Genomic DNA, 23978 nt, shown 5'->3' with positions numbered 1-23978 from the left:
GGTTAGAGGCCAGCATGGTCTACATTGTGAATTCCAGGCCTGGACTGTAGAGTGAAGCCTTAACCAGAGGGGGGGTGGTGTAGAGGGAGAGACAGAGAGAGACTCTAAGTGTTGAACCACACCCCTCTTTCAAACCTATTGAATCAAAAATTCAGGATGGATGGGTGCTGGAGAGAGTTCACAGTTAAGAGTACCGGCTTTTCTCCAAGAGGAGCCAGGCTTGATCTCCAGAATCCACATGGTGGTTCACAACAGGCTGTAACTCTGGTTGCAAGGGATCTGATGCCTTCTGGCTTCCAGGGATACTGCATGAATGTATTGCACAGACATGCATGCAGGCAAAACACCCATACACACAAATAAAACATTTTAAAGACTCTGGGAATAGGATCCAGCAATTTGTTTTAACCAACTCTTTGGTTGATTCTGATGGATGCTACTGTTAGAGCCACTGACTTAGCAACATGAAGGTAAACACTGAAAGAAACAGCTTACCATAGAAACCAAGGCTGAGAGGAAGCAGGGCTGGGGGAGGTAGGGGCGGAGCAGAGGAGGGCTGTTCTCCAGACAAAAGCCTTTCCTTCTATTTGATGTTTGAACTATGGGTATGAATTACTTTGAAAAATAGAAATTATTTTTTAAAAAATAAATAAACTTGAATTTCTGAAGCGTGTTTGTGGCAGAAGCCTGGTATGGCCCCTTGGGATGGAAACAGGAAGCTGGGGGCGAGGGGTGGTATACAGAAGTCAAGGCTCAACACAGTGGCTGCTAAGTAAATCTCAAGTCCTCAGGGGTGGCCTTGCCTTCCTGAAGGCTCATCTGCTTCCTCCTCTGTCCCCCTGGATGGCTGCAGTCCCCCTCCCCCATGGAGACAGACCAGCAGTCCAGCCCAAATAAAGGATCTGTTTGGCTTGAAGTTTCGAGTCTTCCTGTCACTTTCCCACCCATTCCACAGCAAACTCCTTCCACCTCCATCCCCACCCACCCACTCACCCGACACCACCCTTCCTGGTCTTCCTTCCTCTTTCCCCTTCCTCCTGCTCCCACCCAGCTCAGGAATAAATGTCTGTTGGCTTCAACTGACCGACAGACGCTGTTGTGAATCGTCTCACAGGTCCAGGATGCCCTTCTCCACCCTCTCCAGGACGGGCCAGCTGCACACACAGCTCATAGTCAGTCTGAGGCTCCAAGTAGTTGAGTGTGACAATCTCATTCATCACTGGGAGGAGAGAAAGTCCAGAGAGCTTCTGTTTGTATCTTGTTATGTTCCTTAAACCAGAGTGGCTGCCATTGCAAAGAGAACTTAAATTGGGTTTTTAAAAAGCAGTGTCTTGGTGAAATAAAGAGGTAACTTCCATCTTCAAGAATGTACAGCTTCCAATGTAGGGGAATCCAGGCCTCTGAATGTGTATGTCCAGGTTTTAGTGTATACATTAGCATGTATATTTCTAAGCCATGTGTACATTTCTGCTCTAGTGTTTGTACATTTTCAATGCAAAACTAAACCTCACAGATCTACCACGCAGGGTGGCAGTCTTGGGAGGCTCAATTAGCATAATATAAAATAATGTTGTTTTCACTATATTCATGGACACATACTGATTACAATCAAGCCATGAAGAGAAAAAAGGACCAGAAGGTTTTGTTTAACGTTACCAGACAATGAATCTCTAACAGTCATATCCTCACAAGAAAGGTTCTAGAGCCTCTTGAGAAGATTTTCCATAAATAGCTTGACTATGCTTTCTCTTAGCCATTTGTTTTGTCAGTTTCTTTATCTCTATCTTTGTATCTATTCATAAAGCCAAATTCAACTTCTGCCTTACCTTAGAAAAATTGCTAATGGGTAAGAAAAAGGTGAACTATGTTTAACAGTTCTTGGAAGATCGTCTTTATTATTAAAGCCATATTACACACACACACACACACACACACACACACACACACACACACACACCAGCTATTGATGTTGGAAACAGAAAAGCCACAAAAAATTCTTATATTCCCTAAGATTCCACATGTGTGCTGGATGTACAATGGAATATGAAGAGCTCAGTAATAAATAATGTTATCACTTTATTCAATCTCAGATGAAGCTGAGTATCAAGCTCAGATGAATTACTGAGTCAAACCCCCCTCCTCTTACAATATTTTTAGTTTTATTTATTTTTATGTGTATGTAAGTGTAGCATTTGGGTGCCTGGTGCCCATGGAGGTCAGAAGAGTGCATCTGATCCCCTGGGACTGGAGTTATACACAGATGTGAGCTACCATATGGATGCTGGAGATTGAACCCAGGTCCTCTCTCTGCATCAGCAAAAGTGTTCTTAATTACTTGGCAAACTATCTGTTGCTCAAGTGTCTACATACAATGAAAGAAAGGAAGTTTAGGGGAAACAGTAAGCATACTTTGATTAAATTAGGAATGGAAGGATCCACATTGCCCATTAACAGGCTAATGATAGGTCTGTCTGCAAAACGGCCCTGCTATAAGAGCATGAGCACTGGAAATTACTTTTAACTTACATTTTTTTTTAAAATTACAGTTTCACATTATCACACAGCAAATAAGCCAAATATGTGTTTTAAGTACATTTACCTTTTTCATGACATTCATAATCTTTTGTCTCAGTTTGCTGCATTCTTTTTTTTTTTTTTCCAGAAGCAGGCAGCTCTCACTGCCATACCCCCTCTTTTCCCTATCCCAAATGCAATTCTGTCTACCACAGACTAAACTATTTCAGGTTCAAATTTTTTATAAAAACCTCTGTGTTCAGAGTATTCGGGATGAAACAAGGTAGGAAACAAGAAGGGAGAAAATCTAGCAGAGCAAAAATAGTTGCTCTCAAGATTTAGGCAGATTAAGGGCTTCTAATTTCCATCATGGCCCTGGTTCTTCCCGTTTCTATGGTAGCTACACACACACACACACACACACACACACACACACACTTTCCACCATGAGCAGGCATGGTAGAGTTCTAAAATTACAACTGGGGGTTCAGAGTCCTGAGGAGAAATGCTGATACAGACAGTAGCCCATGGCAGGACTAAATCTGTGTCCCAAATGCTCAGTATCATTCAGAAACTTTTATGGCCTGTTCATGTACCAAAATATTCTTAAATGCAGCACGGGGATAATGTGGATAGAAGGAGATTTTGATATATAGGGGAAATCTTTTTCCTGGTACTACACCTCCTGCTGGTGCCTCATGTGTCCAAACCTTACCTTGAATATGTCTCCAGGCCTCATAATGATTAACAGGTTTGTAGAGAAGTTTCTTAGATTTGATTGGTCCATCCCCAAAGTAAGGCTCAGAGCTGATGTTGATGATGGCAAAGTTGTGTCCAGTGTCAATCACATTTGGAGCATGCAGGGGCTTTGGAAGAACTGAACAAAATTTTAGAAATCAGATTCATTCTTGAGTTTTAGGGGATTGCTGTTGTTCTTAAGTGGGGAAAGAGGGGTTGCTTCTTGGAGTTCTCTGCTGGGATTTAATCTCATAGCTAACTCTCCCAGAGCTCTGATTTGATTCTGTCTCCTTACTGTTAGCTACACTCAAAAGTGATTCCTTAAAATAGTCCATGGCTACAACCCTTCAGTGGGTTCTGATTATGTGAAGGCTTAAAATCAAAGATTTTGGGCATGACCCAGCAGGCCCTATCATTGCTTCTAGAACATACCCTGGCTACATCAAGTTAAACTTACCTTTGACAGAAATGTTGAAAGGCTTTTCCGCCATCCCAGCCACTGTGTTCACACTGCAGACCCAAACCCCTGAGTCGGAAGGGAAGATCTGGTGGATGGTGAATATGGCCACTGAGAAATAATCTGTATGGTTGAAGTTACTTGGCTAGAATAGTCAAATACAAGAAAAACATTAAAACTTCTTGGGGGTACTTAAACACAAAGGTTCATAACACATACTCCAGCTCATTGTTTAGTAGGAAGTTTTCTAGGAGAGACTGAGGAGCCAAGTACAATGCTAATATAATCACTGGCTTGTTTCCAAAGCTATTGTAGCAGCCCTGAAAGTTTATACTGGACTGGTGCCCTCCCAGATCCTGCTGTTGTATTTGTGTTTGGAAGTGTGGAATAAACACTTACCAGCAAGGAGTTTAAGTCTTTTAAAATTACTCTGGGTAGCATTTTTTTTTCCTTCTCTGGTCTAATACAGAGATGGCAGGATGGAAGGACAAAGTAGCTAGCTTCCTGCATATTTGAGGAGCTGTGGATATGGTGCAATGGGAAAAGACACATGGATCTAAAGACACACGGGTCTCTATTCCTGTTGTCCACTTCCTCAGTTACCCACGAGTTCCCTATTGTGTAAACATGAGGCAGGCAATGCTAAAAAGTTCTGGGAAGAAGATCAAGAAAACAGCTGAATTAGATGGTCCAGCAATGGTCACTTCATAGTACAATAAACCCAAAGAACTATTCACTCACCAGGTTACCTTCATGGGAGCTGAGGGAGTCAGGTGAGAGAAACTAGTGGTTTTAGCATGCAAGTATGAAAAGATATACTGTGAAAGGTAGAAAATAAACTTACATGGAGTTCAACCAACTCCAAACAGCATAGTTAGGAAAGAGATGCCTCTCATTTGGGTAGGGGATTAACTCCATGCCTTGGAGTTGTACAGTACCAAGCACATCACAGTGAAACCCAGTGTCAGGAAGATCCTCTTGGCCTCTGTCCCTCTAGGCCAGTATATACTCTATAACCTAAATTGTTGAATCTTTGTTCACCAACAACTGTCTTTATCACCCAACATCTGGGCCATAACAAGGAGCAAGATTCCATCTACATACGAGCGGGGAAGGTAACTGAACACAGGACCTTACCTTGGCACTCAGTGCTAAATAGTGAGACCAGGCACTAGGTGGATTCCAAATACCCATATCCTGAGACTGTACTCAAGAACAGAACCCCAGACTTGGCACCAAGGAGGATTGTATATCGTCTGGAGAAACAGACTTACATTTCAGTCGCATCATTTACAGCCAGAGTATGAGTCTCAAACAAATCATCAACATTGTAAAGACACTCGGAGTTGTGCCAATCAGATGCTGGTCCAACTGACCATCTATCTGAGTAGCCAAGGGACTCCCTCCACCATCGCTCCCTTGACCTTGGTGAATGCATTAAGTAAAAGTCCTCCCATTGGAGACAGAATAAGAAACTGAGAACAGAATTGTGGCTTGGAATCCATCCATGGGGCCTATCCTCAGGTTACTAGCTGCAAATGAAGCCCCCATGTTTATACTGATTGCCAGGTGGGGATTCATGGATCCAATTATTTGGAGTTCTCCTTTGGCCAGTATCAACTCTGACTGGTTGCAGTGGTCTATGAGTGCACCTTAGCAGCAGATATCACACGGCAAAGTGTGCCTTGGTCCCACCCCTATGATGTATAGGTCTTAGACAGCTGTGGGCTTCAAGGGCAGCCCAGCATTGTAGCATTGGTGGCTACAGAACAGCCTAACCTACTTCTCTCCCAGCCAAGGATTCACAACATAGATTCTGTGCTAAGAAGAAAAAAAAAGAGAGAGAGGTAGGTGCCAACTCATTATATAAAATAATAGGGCCTCCACAGTGAAGTACAGAACCTTGGAGAACACTTTGGTAACCCAGGCCCAGAAGGACAAACTCCGCATGTTCTCTGTCATGTGTGAGTCTTTAGTTCTGTTTGCTTCACACGGACACCGTATGGAAGCCAGGAAACTAAGAAGAGGAGGGAGGTAGTAGAACACAGGAAAAAAGGAAAAGAGAGGGAAACCACCAAATGGTAAGAGGTAAGCAGGAGGGAGATGGGAGGATTCGAGAAATGGGGCTTCAGGGAGGGAGAAGGTTAACTGGGAACAAAGGGAGTATAAAAAAGCCATATAGGAGACGTTTTATTGAAGCACACACAAAAATCAATCACAATTGAAAGATGTTGCCTGGTATGCCTGGACACTGCTGCCCCTGGAAACAGCAGAGTATTAACTTAGATTCCAGGATCAAGTACGAGATACCACCACAGGAGTGGGCCTGGGAGGCATCAGAGACTCCCAGACAACACAGCTCTTGTCAATCCTTTTGGCTGCCAAGCAGAACTGGAGTGATCAGGTCAGACTACAGAAGACACTACACAGCTTGGTTATAAGACACAGAGTGAACAGACCGAGACTGAGCTGGAAACTGCCTCCATGCTGGCTAGCATTCAAACCACTGGAGAGAACTATGTGGCCTGCTGGAGGTATGTGGTAAAGCATCCTTGGCCTTGGCCAGAGGCGAACCCTGTGAAACAAGTCCCAAACTAGCAGCCAAGATATGTACACCTGTACAGAAGTGGCTTCTCTATGTTGGTGTTTTTCTCTCCCTATTGCCTTTCTTATATTTATAAACAATGTTAAGTTGATAACATTTGAAAATGGATGCTTATACAGTAAAATATTGTGAAGCCTCATTGTAACCACAAAGTAAAAGTCTATAATAGACAAACTAAAATTAATAAGGAACGATAACATACCACTTAGCTACCAAAAAAAAAAAAAAAGACAGCAAAGAAGAAAGAGAGAGATCTGTAACAAAGCTGGGGGGGGGGGGTAACAAAACAATCAATGGAACTGCTCCGTGTTAGGATTCCTGGAGAAGATGGTGAAGTGGGGGTAGCATCATTGAAACGTGAGGGAAGACAACAGTATAAAGAGTACACAGTAAGCCCTCCGTCTGCAAGAGGTGAGGTTTGCTGATGAACTTCCTAAAGCCAGGGCAACCCTGCAGGAAAGCTAATGGGAAAGCTAAGCATCTGAGTCCAGCTAGAAGCCCTCCCCACTGCCCAGGAGAGAGCTGCAGAAGCTACTTCTCACACTGACCTGGAGGACCAGGAGAGACCTGCAGGGGGCTGGGAGAACTACCAGGAAGGGACCTATAACCTCCTCCCCACTCCCCGTTACTCCTCCCACTTGCAGTCCTGCCTGGAACCTGCTAGAACCAGAAGAATCTGAGAGCTTCATCTTTCCACTCAATTGTTTGTTTCTTTCTTATTTTCCATTATTTAGTTTCCACTTGTGTACACATGTCTCATGGTGATTGTGCTTCTGCTTATTGCTCATTTAGGTTTCAGGACTGGGTTTGTTTCTCCATACCGTATACTCTTTGACATTCTTCATTATTCCCCTCAGCAACACCTCACGAGCCATGCCCTCCTTATTCCTATGATTGTTCCTCTTTCTCTAGTTCTTATCCTCTATTTGTTTTACTTCTTAATTACAACTTTCCATAGCATTAACAATCTGTAAACTCTGTAGGTCCTGACAATATCTTTCTCTTCCTAGCTGCTTTATCAACTTGACTATCATTTCTTTTCAAAGTCAACCTAGTTGACTTCTCTTTATCTTTACCCACCTACTCAGGGAACAGTCTGGAGTTTAAACCAAACACGCCAAAGAGCTATTTTCTATACCTCACTTCTATGATATCTAAATACCACTTGAACATTACAAAACTTTAAAGTTAAAAAAAAAAAATACAGCTGCTTAAAAAAATAAGTCAAGCAACAAAATAAGACAGATGTGTAAATCATAACATAGTAACATAAGAAACATGAAAATCAAGACAATGTAATTCCTCTAAACTACAACATCACTAATTCTCCAATAATTGCCATAAAGTGAGAGTGAGCTCTGAATTACGGACAATGCAGAACCAGAAGTCTTAGCTGGAGTGGAAGATTGTTATAATGAAAACAGTCAAATGCTGGTGAATGTGGAAGGGAAACTACTGTTAAAAAGTTCATACTACCCAAAGCAAACAATGATTGAGACACACACACACACACACACACACACACACAGAGCTCAACAGCAGAAAAAAAAAAAAAAAAAAAAAAAAAAAAAGCCAAACAACAAAACTCCAAAATTTATATTTGAAAAACCCACAAAATAACATGACAGCAGAGGGGATGTAGGGATGGCTCAGAGGTTGAGAGCACGTATTGCTCCTTCAAATGGCATAGGTTCAGTACACAGCATGCATATAACATTTTACTCCAGTCCCAGGGGATCTGATGGCCTCTTTGGCCTCCCTGAGCTCCTGTGTTGCAGGATATTCAATCACACTGTGAACCCTAAGTTTGTGTATGCATTAATTAAATAAGATCAACCCTGGATAAGGAGGCCAAGTTAGCAAGTAGTTGACAGAAATCATAAGAGAGTCAGAGGGTGTCTGGAAGATGATAGAGAGATGCACAGGAAGTGGTGGGGGCGGGGCTTTCAGTGGTGAGGGCCTCTTTTGTTTGATTGTTGTTTTGTTTTTGGTACTGGCAGAGCAGACAGACAGTATCTTTGGGAGACAGCAAAGAAAGAAGGTCAGCTAGCTAGTTGTTACACAACCTCTCTGAGCTGGCAGGTTTTTGTCCCAGCCTCTGACTCCCAAGTCTTATTGGTAAATAGAATGACAGAGATTTAATTATAAGCTATATTTGTTGGGAGCAACAGAGCTGGTGCCTGCAGGAACAGAATTCACACCAAGCCATGACCTGAGCACCTAGGCTTCTGCCAGAGAAGCAGGCCAACAAATTAGGAGACATAATTACTGGCAGAAACAGCAATAGATTAAAGTGCTGTTGATGAAAAAAACAAAGCAACACTCCTGAACCTATGTAGTGCACATAAACCCATATACTCACACAGGCTCTCACATATATTAATTAATTAATTGACAGAAAAAAAAAAACTGAGCAAAAACCAAGATGCAGGAATCCTTACAATTTCCATCTATATTGCAAAGCTATAGTGATTAAAACAGCACATCATTGACATGAAATAAGAAGCACAGGCCAATGTAACAGAATAGTGAGCCAAGAAGCAGACCCCAGGTATATAGCAAACTAATCTGCACAAAGGGCTAAAAATATACATTGGAACAAGGACAGTCTTTTAAGTAAGTGACACTGGGGAAACAGCATGTTCATTATCTATAGAAGTGGGCCACAACCCAAATGGGAACTATGGGGAAACACTTAGGATATTGGCATGGACAAGGAACTTTTAGATTAGCACCATCCATAATTAAGGTATGTCCTCTCACATCAATCAAATGACAGCTCATGATGGTGAGGATGGGGAGTTAGGGGAACACTCATCCATTGCTGGTGGAATGTAAACTTGTATGCTCACTATGGAAATTAGTGTGGTGGTTCCTCAAGAAGCTGGGAATAGATCTACTTCAGGATCCAGATATACCACTCTTGGGCACACGCTCAAAGGATGCTTCATCTTACCATGGAGACACTTGTTCATCCATGTTTGTTGCTGCTCTATTCACAACAGTCACAAATTGAAAATATCCTAAGTGTCCCTCAACAGAAGAACAAATTTTTTAAAATGTGGCACATTTACACAATGGATATTACTCAGCTGGTATAAAAAAAAGGGGGGGGGAATGAAATTCACAGATAAATGGATGGAGCTAGAAAAAAAAATCATCCTGAGTAAGATAACTCAGACTCCAAAAGGCAAATGTGGTATGTATTCTCTTATATGTGAATGCTAGCTATTAAATCTTCTATAAGAAGGCTATAATCCATATAACCACAGATATTGGGTATACAGTATGGGACTAGAGGAGAGGTAAGAAACCCTTAAAGTAGAGGAAATAGCATATATAGTATGGAGAGATGGGTAGGGATTGGAATTGGAGGATTAAATGGAGGAGAGTTAAGGGCAATTTTAGGGATCATATAGAAACCTACTACAGTAGAAGATTGCAAGGAAAAACTTTGAATGGAATCACCAAAGGCCCAACTACATATCTCTTGCCACCAAGTGAAACCTCCAGTGCCAGAATTAGGTTATATCTAATGAAGTTGTTGGACAAAGAGGTCTCATGGAAACCTCCCAAATAACTCAGGCTATTGCTATGGCTATTTGTTGCTCTCTACAAGCTGATGATAAGGTCCTATTGATGAAGACAATATCTATATTACTCACCAAACACCAAGAAGTCAAACTGGTACCTATCTAGAGTCTCTGCCCCTGTTGATGAGTGTTCATGGTACTGGGAGATACTCTACACACTACCAGAAAAGAAAGGTAAATACCAACCCAGCTACAAGCCCTGCAGTCTACAATGGTGACTTATCTGCATGAGACACTTGCACAAAAGTGGGAGAGTAATTAACCACTGTCTGGTTGGATTTAAGGGCCCTCCATGAGATGAAACCCATACCAAACACTGCTCAGGTAGCCATGAACCTCAGACTAGACAGGCTTGAGATGGATGTTCATCTACAGAGATGAGAGGAGACAGCCAGAAAGAGGAGACTGAGAACAAGAGGGCAAGAGAGACAGTGGGACTAGATGGACCTGGAGGAAAACCAAATACCACTGTTCTTCAGAAATAAAAGGACTCCTAACAGCATTCTGTTACACCTGTAAATCAGTGTCTCGCTCAGCCAACATCGGATCCCCTTATTGCAGATGGGAACAGATGCAGAGACTCACAATAGGACAATGTGCAGAGTGAGAGACCTTGGAACACTCAGTTCTAAATGCAATGTCTTCATAAACACCCTCCCCTCAGGGCCCAGGAAGCTGTGTGGAAGAGAAGGCAAAAAGTCTGTAAGATCTAGTGGGGATGGAAGACACCAAATAAACAATTGTCTTCCAGATACAACAGAACCAACGCACATATGAACTCACAGATACTGTGACAGCACATACAGGGCATGTACAGGTTCAAGACAGATGGGGTCCCCATGCGAAGAGGGGAATTTCCCATCCCTAAACTAGAAGCCATCTCCAATAAACAACTACTTTCAAAGGAAAAATTCATTTTCTCCAATGGAGTCTCACTGCATATACAAAGCACACTTAAGGGTTGCCCTGTGCTTAACAGTAGAAGGTTAAGATAAATTGAACTCAATGATAATTTTTGGAAAAGTTTTTGTCATAATGCTTTTTCAGTTTGTTTGCTTTTAATCTTACTTGTCTTTTGCTTGTCTGCTGTGGTTTCCAAGTCTGTGATTTTATGGGTTTTATGTGGGTGCCTGTGTGTGTCAGATCCAACAATTTGCCCCACTGTGATGACAGATTCCCAAGATGACCCTGCAGCACTGCACACAGAAGTTAAAGCGATTGCTGTGAGCCAGTTTTACACCCCAGGAACAGGGCACTGTGTCACAGCTGTCAACAGACCAGCCAGGGAGGGGTTAAGCCCCGGACTGAAATCCAGCTGTCAGAGACAGCTGTGTCAAAACCATCTTATGATGCTAAGCAGGCACACTGAAGAATGGCTCTTACTTGAAGCACTGTCCCATCTGGCTTCACCAGGGTCATTTCTTCATTGATAGGTAGTGGCCAGCCAGAGGCTTTGCAGATGGGGTTAAATTTTCCACTGTTTACTTCTATGTGATCTGGCAAATCCTCAATCTGTGGAGTCATCCTTGGCCTGCCTAAATTAAAAAAGAAAAGAAAAGAAATATGAGAACCATGCTGTCTAATCTTCAGTGTAACACAAACTCTAGCAAACACTCACTGCAGCTGAGTTAATCTTGACAAGGTTTACAGTCACTTGGGAAATGGGTCTATGGGCATGTCTGCAAAAGATCATCGTGAATAGGCTGAGGCAGGAAGACACACTAACTGGAGTGGAATAATCCCTGTTAGGGATTGTGAGCTGGAGAAAACAAACCGAGAGCTTCCATCCATTGTCCTCCACATCTTGACTCTGGGTTCAATGAAGCCATCTATCTTCTTCAATTCCTGCTACCTTAACCACTCCACCACCTCAAACTTTGAGTCAAAATAAAATCTTCCTCTTAAGTTGCTTTTGTCAGACTATTTTTATCACAGCTACAGGGAAACAAACAAAGACTTACTCTATTCAAGAGTGTTACAACTATCTTGTTTTATCATTGCATAGTAAACCTGTCATCTCCACTTTATAGAAGGGACTGGACTTCAAAACCTAGACTCAAGATCAAGTCATCCTGAAGCCATGGTGCACATTCTTCTTCCATGGGAGCTGTCCTTGGTGGACTTAGAAGGAAGGGAAGAGTCTCAATTTAAAATGGTCATCATAGCCGCACACTCCCCCAGACTTAGCTGTCAGCCCCCCCATCTTGCTTTTCAAAGTGTCCATTACAAAATAAATAAATAAATAGACCTTCAACTCAGGAAAGAGCCTCAGTGAAGAAGTATGAGGACTCTTTCATTGGTTGGGAAGTTGTAAGTGACATGTCCATAATAAAAATGGAGTGATTTAAATTATGCACAATTGCATCATGAAAGCAACATGAGATTAATGCCACCAAAGCAATCTCTAGCCAGTCAAATAAAAAATGGTGCTACTGATACTGAATGAGGAAAACAATTCCGTATTAACAAAAGCAATGGTATCAGAACCCCATGTGCATACTACCTGTACCATGGAGAATTAATTAACTTTTAATTGAAGTACGGAGTCTTTCATAGAAAAAAAAAACTCTATCTTAATTAAATATAGAGATGAATAACATCATTGCATTGTGGTTTAAGTATGTCCATAAAAGTTAGATGTCATTGACCTTCCATGTGCAGTGTTTTGAGGTGGTGAATGCTTTCCTAGGTGAGACCTCTATGCCAGATACCCCAGTCACTGGGGCCAGCCAGGCCCTCAACACCCCAGTCACTGGGGCAACACCCTCAACACCCAGGTCACTGTGTCCTTGCCCTCAGTTCTTACAAGAGCACAGTTAATTCACTCTAAAGTAAGTTAGCAAAAAAAAGAATAAGTCTGGTCCTTGAATCCTCTGGCTTCCTGTTACACCATGTGACCTCACCTGTGGTCAAACTTGCTGACTTTCTCAGGTATTTTGTTACAAGGACAAAAAGCCAAGCCAGATAGCTGCCCTATTCTAAGTAAAGATTGAAATGAAAATCTATTTTTTTTCTAAATCACATTTACACTAGTAAAATGTGTTACATGTTTTTCACTTCTTATGTTTTTATGTGTATGGGTGTTTTGCCTGCACATATGTCTATGCCTGTAGAGGTCAAAGGAAGAAATTAGGTACCCTGGAACTCAAATTTCAGATAGTCATGAGCCACCATGTGGGTTCTGGGAACTGAACTTGGGTCCTCTGGAAGAACAGCCAGTGCTCGTACCTACGGAGTCATTTCCACAGCCCCTCCTTTCTAATTTTTGACAATCTATAAAAGCATATTTCTTCAAATATTAAAAAAATTACATTTGGGCATGAATAAGCAAACTTTTTCTATAAAGAGAACAAACATTTTCAGTTGTATAGCTATGTTCTCTAGGGTTAAGTAAAAACTTGCCAAAGAGCACAGAAGCAGTCACAGTCTGCATATTGTCAATGAATGGGTATAGCTGCACTAAATGGGCAGGAAAAGGAAATGAAGTGAAGCATCTCCTTCATCCTCACTTTTTCCAAGTAGTCTTTGTCCAAGTCCCTCCAAAGAAATTGTTCCCCATTATTCAGATATAGGACAAGTCTGGTCTTTGAGAAGTGATCAGAAAAGGCTGCTGAAGACCTCAGCAAGCATTTACTTTATTCAGAGTAGAAATAAACAAAGGTAGAATGAGGATCCTGTGGTGGTTTGATTTGTTGTTTTGTTTTCATTTTTCAAGACAGGGTTTTCCTGTAGCTTTGGAGCCTGTCCTGGAAGTAGCTCTTATAGACCAGGCTGGTCTCGAACTCACAGTGATCCACATGCCTCTGCCTCCTGAGTGCTGGGACTAAAGGCATGCACCACCATCACCCAGCCCTATGATGGTATGGACGAGGGTGACATCCACAGGCTCAGGTGTTTAAATATTAGTTCCAGTTGGTGGAGTTGTTTGAGAAGGATTAGGCAATATGGCCTTGTTGGAGATGTGTCACTGGGGATGGTTTTGAAGTTTCAAAAGCCTCTGGGCTATCTTCAGTGTGTACTCTGTTTCTTGCTTGCTCTCTCTCTCTCTCTGTCTCTGTGTGTCTCTCTCTCTATTTCTGTCTATCTCTTTCTCTGTGTCTGTATGTCTCGGGTCTCTGTCTCTGTCCCTCTATCTCTGCCTCCTGCTTGTGGATCAAGATATGAGTTCTCCACTGCGACTCCAACTATCTACAGCCATGCTGTCACTCTGCCATCAGAGACTCTAGCTCTCTGGAACCATAAGCAAATTAAACTCCTTCTTTTATAAATTGTCTTGGTAAAAAAAATAAAAAATAAAAAATAAATTGTCTTGGTGATGGTGCCTTATCACAGCAATAGCGAAGACACTAACACAGATCCTTGGAAAGAATTAGAGCAGTGTTTTGTGTGTGTGTGTGTGTGTGTGTGTGTGTGTGTGTGTGTGTGTGTGCGCGCGTGCGCGCACGCGTGCATGCGTTTGTGTGTGTAAGAAACAGATGGAAGATAAGAATTACACCATCAGGGCTTTCCTCAGACAAGCTGAATATGACCCTGACCACAGTGTTACCTTGCTTTACCTTCTTTCTCACATTGCAGGCCTTGCCATCCTTGAGAGCAGAGGCATCCTTGGAACCGATCACACCTTTCTGCATTGGTACAACGGCACCTGAGCTTACAGTCTGGTCCATAGTAACCAGGTGGGCATGCTGGAAACAAAGATGTCATAAACCAGTGTTAGTATAGAGGAAGGAAGAAAACTACAACTCTAAATGGCTGGTTTTGGTTTCCTTCCACAGTATTTTGCTGATTTATACATGATAGTAGTCGTTTCTGAGATTTACTGATATTTAAAGGCTAAGTAGTTTTGCTTCTAGAGAATTCAGTAATTTCCTACAAGGACACACTTCCAAATAAAATATTTAGAAAATGGCTACTTGAAATCACTGGAGAAGGCATGTGGGGCAGAGGAAACCAAGGACTTTAAAAGGGGAATTGAAATTTGGAAGATAGGAATGGTGTGTTTCTCATTTTTCAACTTTTTGCTTAAGTGTTGGGTACAAGTGACACCATGTGAGAGGATAAAACACACACACACACACACACACACACACACACACACACACACCTGTTGTCTCATTGGCTTGACAAATTGAAGGAGAAAGTTGGGGAAATTGTAGCTATAGAAAAAGGGGAAATCAGAAACAGTGAGTTGAAAAGAAATCTCAGATCTTTGGTTAACCCCTGAACCATCAGATCCTTGGCTAACCCTTGAACCTCACAAGCTCAGCATACAGAGCAAAGTCCAGATAAAGATGAAAGAACTGAATAGAGTTTGACCTGATGACTAAGAGTCACAGCCTGCAGTTTGAGTCCTACCAAGTTAGTTGCCTACTAAAATAAAACAAAATAAAGTGAGCATCCCCCTAAGGGACATGTCATACTCCAGAATCTCCACAATGTAATATTAGGTGTTCATGGCAAAAATTTCAAATTACTCAACATATGAAACAATAGAGAACTGTGTTCAATTCAAAAAGAAAAGGAACACTCAATAGCAACTAGTTGCAAGGACCTAATATTAGAAAGATTTTTTAAATCAAATGTAAATAATTATGTCTGGTGAGGTCAAAGAAAGTACATCCACAACAATGAGAAATCTTGGCAAAGAAATATAAAAATACCCCACCCCCCAAAATTCTACAATGGGAAAACTTCAGTGATTATCAATCTCTACTGTCCACTTGAGATCTAGAAAACCTGGAAGATGAGCCACTCTGAGCATGCCTGTGGGGGAATTGTGGGTAAGGACAATTAAGGGATGAACACCTGCCAATTGTGGGTGGCCCCATCCTAGGAGCTGGGATCCTGGGCTACATAAAAAGATGTAGGTGGAGCTGGGCAAATGCATCATGACCTTCTGACTGTGGATGCTATGTGACTTGCTGATGCAAGCTCCTGCTACCTTGATGTTCCCACCATATGGAATGCACTGTTGAATTATAAGACAGAACAAAACCTTTATTTTTAAGTTGCTTTTCTTGGGGTATTTTTTTTTAACAGCAATAGAAAAGCAACTAAGGCAACTCCCATATCTAAACTACAAGACACACTATGTGAACTCAGAAACAGAATGGAAATGAAAGAAAAAAAAAACATCGAATTGAAGTTATACCCACAGACATTCAACCTGAAGAAAAGGAAGAAAGAGAAACCATTACCATATGATACAGAAATTCTATACCTGGATAATAAAACGTGTGTGTGTGTGTGTGTGTGTGTGTGTGTATGTGTGTGTACACACGTGCGTGTGCATACATATCAGAGAGAGAAACTCATAAGGGAAAGAAATTATGTGACTATTTTTGATGACATGGATACATCTAAAGCACATTACCTAAGCCGAATAAACCAGACAGAGAAGGATAAACATTTTATGTTCTCTCTTGTGGATATAATCTAGAGAAAACAGAAGCATGGGACAATGGTTTCCAAGGACTAGTGGGGGAATATGGGGAAATGTTAGTCAAGGGTACAAAGTTTCAGTTGTACTGCTTAAGTAACTTCTTAAAGGTGTAGTGTTACGAGTACAGACACATATATAGTATTGTGTTGTTCAAATTTGGTGAGCATAGATTTCAAGTGTTTTCCTACACACAAAGAGAAGTCTGAGATAATGGATTTGTTAATGAATTTGGCAGTGGCAATCATTAGTTCTTGAATAAGGTCTGTGGTGATATGTTGTTTATGATCTAATAAATAAACTGAAGATCAGAATGCAAAGCTGGCCACAGCCATAAAGACTGAACAGTGGTGGCACACACCTTTAATCCCAGGACTCAGCAGACAGAGGCAGATGATCTCTGTGAATCCAAGGCTACCCAGGGCTACATGAGAGTGCATCAGTCTAAAAGAAAAACAGAGCTCATGCCTTTAACCCTAGCACTAGATAGGTATACAAGATAGGAGCAGAGCATTCGGCATTCAGTCTTAAGACAATTCATCTCCAGCCACTTGAGCTCAGGATCTGCCTAGCCTTGGTAGTGGTAAGAGCTCTCTGGTGGTTTGGCTGCTTTGCTTCCCTGATATTCAGCTTGAGCCCCAATATCTGTCTCTGGGTTTTATTATTCATGTTACAAAAGTCTATGAAGTAACAGGGGTTAACTTTATTTTTAAATCTTAACTGAATCTGTCCAAGCCTGATTTTTATGGCACAAGGAAAATAAATAAAATAAAATCATCCTTAATTTTTCTATTCAAAGCATGGTTTAAAACCCAGGAGCAACATAATTGCCTAGAGATCTGATATTAAATACCGACCCTCAGGTCCCAGCCCAGAACCACACAAATTAGAATCTTTGTTTTAACAATATCCTTAGGTGGCCTTCACTAGAAACACCTACTTCCTGGTCCAGAGTCTCACTATCCAATATAATATCATTTTCTTGAAAACATCTGTGATTTCAAGCCCTGTATCCAGCAATAAGTAAGTTACCAAGCAATCTGATGCATCCTACTCAGCAACGTCAGCTAACTGCATGGCCTCCATACACCAGCTGCAGTTTCCTCTGTTCCCAGTGTAAGTGGTGCATACCTTCACTGCACTGCAGCCCCCTCCAGCCTGTGGCACAGGAACACCCATAGGGGTCTGGGAGACAGAACACATAAGCCTTGCATCCCTCTGGTCCACTACACCTTTCTTTACAAGTCCTGCCAAATGTGTGTGGCTCACAAGCTGTGGGAGGAAAAGACACAAAATGCTGATTCAGAAATCAAATTGCAACCCCTTAAAATGCTAGACTCTACTTTTAAAATATCTCCGAGAGAGGAAAATTCTAATCTGGGTGTTGGCAGAGGCAGGGGCAAGCCTGTTATTCTGATCCACTTTACAGAAAACAAAACTGTCTCACAAAGAAGGGCTCAGGGCCACCACTCAGCTTCACAGACTACTAACCTTCACTTAGACTGTAGCATCACAGATTGTGTTTTGTTATAATTTTTCAGCGGTCTGCAATAAATAGCCTTTAGAAAAAAGTATCTAATCCACACAAAGAAGGAAGGTACCATTGACGTAAGAAAAGCCATTTAGCCTCCTTCTCATCTATGTTCAGATTTAAAACTCCATTCAGCAATAATGGCTCTTTAAGGCTACGCTTTAGTCATCAAGTATATTCACTTACCTTTCTCACATGTCCTCCCCATAAACCCAGGAGGGCAAATGCACTCCCCAGTATCTTCATGGCAGACACCATTGTTCATGCATGTAGTACAGGTATGGTCACAGTCGGGCCCCCACCTCTGAGCTTCACATCCTTTTGTCAAGAAAAACATGGAGGTGGGTTGTAAAATATATTCACTCAACAAACCATTATTGAACAACTAATACATGACGGTCATTTTAGCGGGCATTGGGGAATGAAGAGAAAATATAGACTCTGCCCTCCGAAAGCTGAAAGTGTAAGAGAAGTGGGAAGAGAGTGTTAAACAGTAAGTAATGACAGAAGCAAAGACAAGGAGGTTACATCAGCTTCAGGCTTGTAACCAACACTGTAAAACTAGTGCTTGGGGACAATGATTCTAGTTCCTTATACACCAGTTCACAAACCCTGCCTTGCCAATAGAAAGAAGCATAAAGGAAGGCTTTCCATGGGAGTGGGATGTGAATTGGATGTGTAGGACCATGAAAGCAGCAAGGAAGAGATGGCTAGAGAATGTGTTCCAGGCAGAGGCACTGTGAGGGAAGAGACTTCGGCATGTTTGTGGTATGGTCCAAGACTGAAGCATGTCCAATACAGACCAATGGCATCTCAAACACTGAGGAACCTGACAGAATCTAAGCCGCAGCCCCCCACAGCTTTGGAATGGAAAACCCTGCAAGGCTCCACATTGACTCTACATGGAGTAGGTGATGAAGGGCTAAGGCCAAAGAGAAGAAATGGTCAGTCGCATACACCATTTCAGCTGGAAAGTATATAAGTAACAAGTGAAGCAAGACTCAGCTCAGGGTGGTTAAGCACTTCCTAGATTTATCTTTCCTGGTTACTTCCAATGCTTGGTGATTTTAGATTGCTAATTAGACTCAAGAATAACTTCAAATATATAGAAAACTCAGGAGTGCGGGCATGGCCTTTTGTGGTTGAAAATCTAGTTTCACTTTTCATTTGTAGGAAACTAGTGTCATTGTCCCTAAACACTAGTCTCACAGAGCTTGGATACATGCCTGCAACTGATGTAACCTCAAAATCTCTTTGGCAAGAACCCCTGGCTATCAGCATTTTCTCTTCAACAGTCAGAAAGACTATCAACACACACCATTTCTCACAGCCTCCACTTAATGGATAAAATTACAAGATGTCTGCAAGTTGTGTTCCTTGACATGCAATAGGAGAAGGAACTTTGCACAAATAGTGAGAGCCAGGCTACCAGGCACTTACACACGCTAAACATAATGTCTGACAATGTAAGTGAAGAAGGCTCCTCTTATGTAAACTATGTTCTCCAGCCGAGTGTCTGTCTGTAGATGTAGCCCAGCCTCATCCCCAGTCCCAGAAGGAGGAAAGACTAACTCTAGAGGATAACAGGGGTGATGTCTTAGCATGGATAAGTTAAGAGTTTGTTGCTAATCAAATAATATTCACTTGCATGACTTAGCTTTTCTTTTAAACTTTGTGATTCTATATTTTTTAAAAAAAGCCATATATTCATGACAAAGGGGGGAATCTTATGTTGTAAGAGAGCTTTTGTCGAGGAGAAACTTTATACTGACATCTATAAATATCATCAGCAGAGTTTCTAAGACAGAATGTTAAAGCCCCATCTGTTTGTGTATGTTAGCTCACACAGAGGAGATGCCTCATGGCTATGGGAAATGAAAAAAAAAAAATGCTTCCAGCTTCCCTCACTAAACACCAAATTAGTCACATTGGGGAATTATTGTTAAATAGGGTGATAGGGTGATTATAGCCCTGTTGGGACTTCCTTTGAATGATTCCAAACACTAGCAGTATTTCCCAAGTAGTTTCATTAAATATGCTAACACAGAGGCATCTTTATATGCTTCAGCCGGAAAACAGTATGGAGATGAAAATGGGATCTATTTTTGTTTCCACAGAAAATGAAAAGCTGTGGATTCCTTCCAGACTAATGTGGTTTGATCAAGCCAGACCACCTGAAACAGAGTACCAGATGATCCTACATTCAAAACAGCTGGACAAAGCAGCCTTACAGACTACAGCCAGGATTTCTGAATCTTCTTTGAATCCCCCATGACAGCACCCCTTACCAGCAGGAAGTAGTTTGGAAAGAACGACACCCAAATTCCCAAATATTGTCTATAAATGTTTGTTTTCATTTAATTGGACTTGGTTATATAAAATAAATAAAAAAATAAAATAATTTGTTTCAAAATGCAAAAGAGAAAAGAAAAAAAAAAAGAAAATTGGATTTTTTGCTTTATGAGAAAAAGCCAGATAAGCCCCAAGTTCTAATCTCTATTCATGTTTTGACATTTACAAACAGCTGTAAACCAGACTTGGTGGCTCAGCTCTATAAGCCTAGCACTTGGGGGTCTGAACTAGGAGACTGCCAAAAGATCCCATCTTAACGGAAAAGGAAAAAGACAAAGATTTAAAGCATTTTCCCAGATGACAGTGTAATATATTAAGAAATACTAACTTGGCTCCTGTGCTTGGTTCTTGGTATCCTGTCTCTAAAACCTTCAAACTGGCAAACAACTTCTGTAGGCTAATGAGATGACTTTTGTGTGCTAATTATGGTGGTGAAGGGGCCCTTAAATGTCATAATGATTAGGGTCACTAGAAACACCAAGGCATGAATGGAGAGCTGGGACTAGTCCCATCTGTGATCTCCAGGAAGGGCTAAGGGCTGAAAGTTGGCTAAGGATTTGAACAAAACTGAGAGCTTCTGGATCAGAAGGTTCCTGGAGAGTGCATGGAAGTGCCACCTCCCCTATCCATGCATCCTGACCTGTGTATCTCTGCCCTGTGGCCATTGATTTGAATCCTCTCTGGCATTCTCTATATAAACTTGAATTATTTCCCTGAGTTCTGGGAGACTGCCTAGCAATTTACCAAAACAAAGAAGAGAAGCTTAAGGAACTTTAATTTATAGCTATTCGGTCAGAAGTATTGCACATGACCTGTGGTTTTCAACTTGCAATCAAAATAAGTGCAATGTTCTATCATGATCCTTACCTGTGGGATCTGACACCATTTCTAGGCAGAATCAGAACAGAGTTAAACTGTAAGATTCCCAGGTGATATCTTCTGGAGACTTTCCTGGTACTTGTGGGACCCACTACTCACTAGTGCCAGAAACTGTGTGTTCAAGTGAGAGTGAAGAGTAGGAATGGTTTTACCATTCCTATACAGACATGCACCAGCCTAATGCCTGATCCAAGACAACACAGCCATTTGTCCCAGATTCTGAATGTAAGTTGACCTTTTACCATCTAGGCTTTCCTGTGTATCTGAGTAAAGGGGAATTGGTGGAGAGTTCAAGAAGTAACTGAAAGGCCAGACATCAAAAGCTGAATCCTACAGATTTACTAACATCCTGTCTTGTACCTTTGAAGATTAATTGTACATGAGCACTACACAAGAAGCCAGTTCTGGGAACATGGGGAAATTTCTCTTGAGTGAAGTTTAAATAATCCTGACTATAAAACACCTTACTTCATTTTATATCTCTTGATGTGTCTTGGCTTGGGGAATAAACGAGGTGAACCACACATTACATACTTCTTCCATTACACTGTAATGCTGACTTATCTAATTATATGCACTACCTGCTCTGACTGGGAATTACCCAAGGGATGGAAGTTCGTTGTGTTATACTGTCTTTAACACCAAAACAATGTTTTAATACTGGTATTAATACACTTTCTTGAATTAATGAGCACAATGCAAAGCAAAAAAAGTTATCCTGGTGGATTAGAGAGCTCCACTTAGGTCTAAAGGCCTAAGTGATTAATAGCACAAATCACTTGGCATGGCTGAGGGTAATTCAAGGCTAGTCTCTTGCTTTCTATAAATCAATTTCTCCATAAAAATTACTGGTGCTGGCTCCTTCTACCTTGAAGATTATACTTGATGATTAAATTACACTGAAGAGGGAAGTTTTCCCGAGTTCTAACTCTTGCAGTTTTCAAATCTAAAAATAAGGATCATATTAGAGATTAAATGGTCTAATAGTCATGGGAATTGAAGGAAATAATGTTACGTAGGAGCCCAGATGACACAGATCATCTGTAACAGTCACATCCTAATCCCCAGTGAGACCATCCTCCTTACTGCAACTACCCTTTCTAATGGGTATAGTCCTACAATAGTACTAGGACTTGTGTTTTATGGTTCTTCCCTTGCCTGTGACTCCCTGGTTTAGGCTGGTAGACATCTATGTATTTAGCCAAGCTAATTCTTTCTACTGGGGATATAAAATCCAGAGGCAAAACATTGTGGATCTGAGCTATGGTAACAGCAAACTCCTAGATGAAAAGCAGCGCAACCCCACTATCTCTGAACCCCATATTTTCCCTAAAGTCTATCTTTCTGCAACTTACTAATTAGCATCTGTGTCAAATTTCCCAGGGTCCTTGGTATCCTGCCACCCTAACCCTCCATTTTACTTATGTAGCACAATCAGTTTCCATAACTTCCAACTAAGTCCTAACAACTACACCAGCATAGAATAGTGACATCTCCATCACTTACTCCGGACTATCAGCCTGGTGAAGGCCGAGGTGAACAGGTTTCCTCCTATGTACCTGGCCGAGTACACACCAGCATCTTGAGGCTGAGCGTGAGGCAGGTTCACTTCTAAAATATCAGGTACTTCGTGCCGGGGCACTGAATGGATGAAGGAACCTGGCAAGGGAGAAAAGTGGAGAAAAACAGGATGTGCTCAAACATTCCTATATGTTTGTCCTTACAAGCAAATAACCTCACTGTCATACAACTTCACATCTTACCTGGGTGGCTTTGAGACTCCTTTTATTGAAAGCACCCACAGCTTATATGTGATGCATGCATGTACATGGATATCTGAATCCCTGCCTCCATTTGCTCAATTAAATAATCAAGCTCATTGTCTAAGGGGTCTTCTGTTATAGGCGAAATCTGGCTAGCTTGAACCATAGCAGCCTTTTGGACAATTACCACTGAAACTGCAACATGACAATATCTAATGTGTTAGGTGTTACCCAGTGATGGAAAGGGATGAAACAGACTTACCATTTTTATAAATCACTGCATCTTCTTCTTTAATTAACACCTTTCTGAAAGATATGTTCACGTTATCTCCCCTGTCCACAGTCATAGTTAAAGTCGCAGGTAGGAAGGAAGCTTTTAAAAGAGAAAGACAGTGAATAAATGAATACAAACATACAAAACTGAGTTCTGTAGCCAATAAACACCAAAGTCCAGATGAGACCCAGTACATGTAAGCACTACCTGGCCTTTCTGATGTGAAGGACAATAGTAGATAACCGACTATATGAGCCTTTTAAAGAATCTAATGAAAGGAATGGTCATTTCCTTTATAAAATATAAAAGTATACACAATATACATATGACAATTTTATCATGCAAATGACTGGGGAAGATGGGACTTCATGATGATTGACATCTGCTATTACACTGTATCCTGATATTAACTAAAAATATTAACTATGTTAACTATTGATCTGCTACATTTCCCCAATCCCTATGATGTTCACTCAAAGTACAAAAGGGATATGAGTTTCCTCAACATAGAAAAGATAGTAACATTTGCCTACTCACTTCTCCTTTGATGTGGTGGTAATTACTGCTTGAAAGCACTCCAAACAAGTGGAATAAGTATAATGTTGCCCTTGTTTATGATATTAAGGCTGAAATATTGAAGAGGAAAAACAAGGATAGGCACTATTGTCTCACCCTCTACCCTTCAATTGACATGTATGAGCTGACTCGGTTGTGGAATTGGCCAGCACTAAAGGGGTGTAGTGGGATATTCACTTTGTCTCCTTCTGTGGCACTGACCACGCCCATTGGGGGTGGAGCCATGGGCGGAAGTGGCCTGTGGAAGGAGGTCGGAG

General features: G+C 41.4%; 1 protein-coding gene across 2 annotated transcripts in view; it reads right to left on the bottom strand.

Moving 5' to 3' along the window:
• Tek (TEK receptor tyrosine kinase) overlaps positions 1-23978 on the bottom strand; it is a 90173-nt gene that overhangs the window by 30876 nt on the left and 35319 nt on the right. For both annotated transcript variants that reach the window (XM_051188184.1, XM_051188183.1), the window contains exons 3-11: positions 23134-23244; positions 22615-22767; positions 18064-18195; positions 17478-17618; positions 14464-14592; positions 11291-11442; positions 3710-3854; positions 3230-3391; positions 1085-1219 (exon numbers count right to left, since the gene is read on the bottom strand). In XM_051188184.1, coding sequence (XP_051044141.1) covers positions 1085-1219; positions 3230-3391; positions 3710-3854; positions 11291-11442; positions 14464-14592; positions 17478-17618; positions 18064-18195; positions 22615-22767; positions 23134-23244 — 1260 coding nt within the window. The remainder of the gene's footprint in view (positions 1-1084; positions 1220-3229; positions 3392-3709; positions 3855-11290; positions 11443-14463; positions 14593-17477; positions 17619-18063; positions 18196-22614; positions 22768-23133; positions 23245-23978) is intronic.

The sequence above is a fragment of the Phodopus roborovskii genome, unplaced genomic scaffold (genome assembly GCF_943737965.1).
Source record: "Phodopus roborovskii unplaced genomic scaffold, PHOROB, whole genome shotgun sequence".
Classification (NCBI taxonomy): Eukaryota; Metazoa; Chordata; class Mammalia; order Rodentia; family Cricetidae; genus Phodopus; species Phodopus roborovskii.
This window is presented reverse-complemented; position numbering and strand designations above follow the sequence as displayed.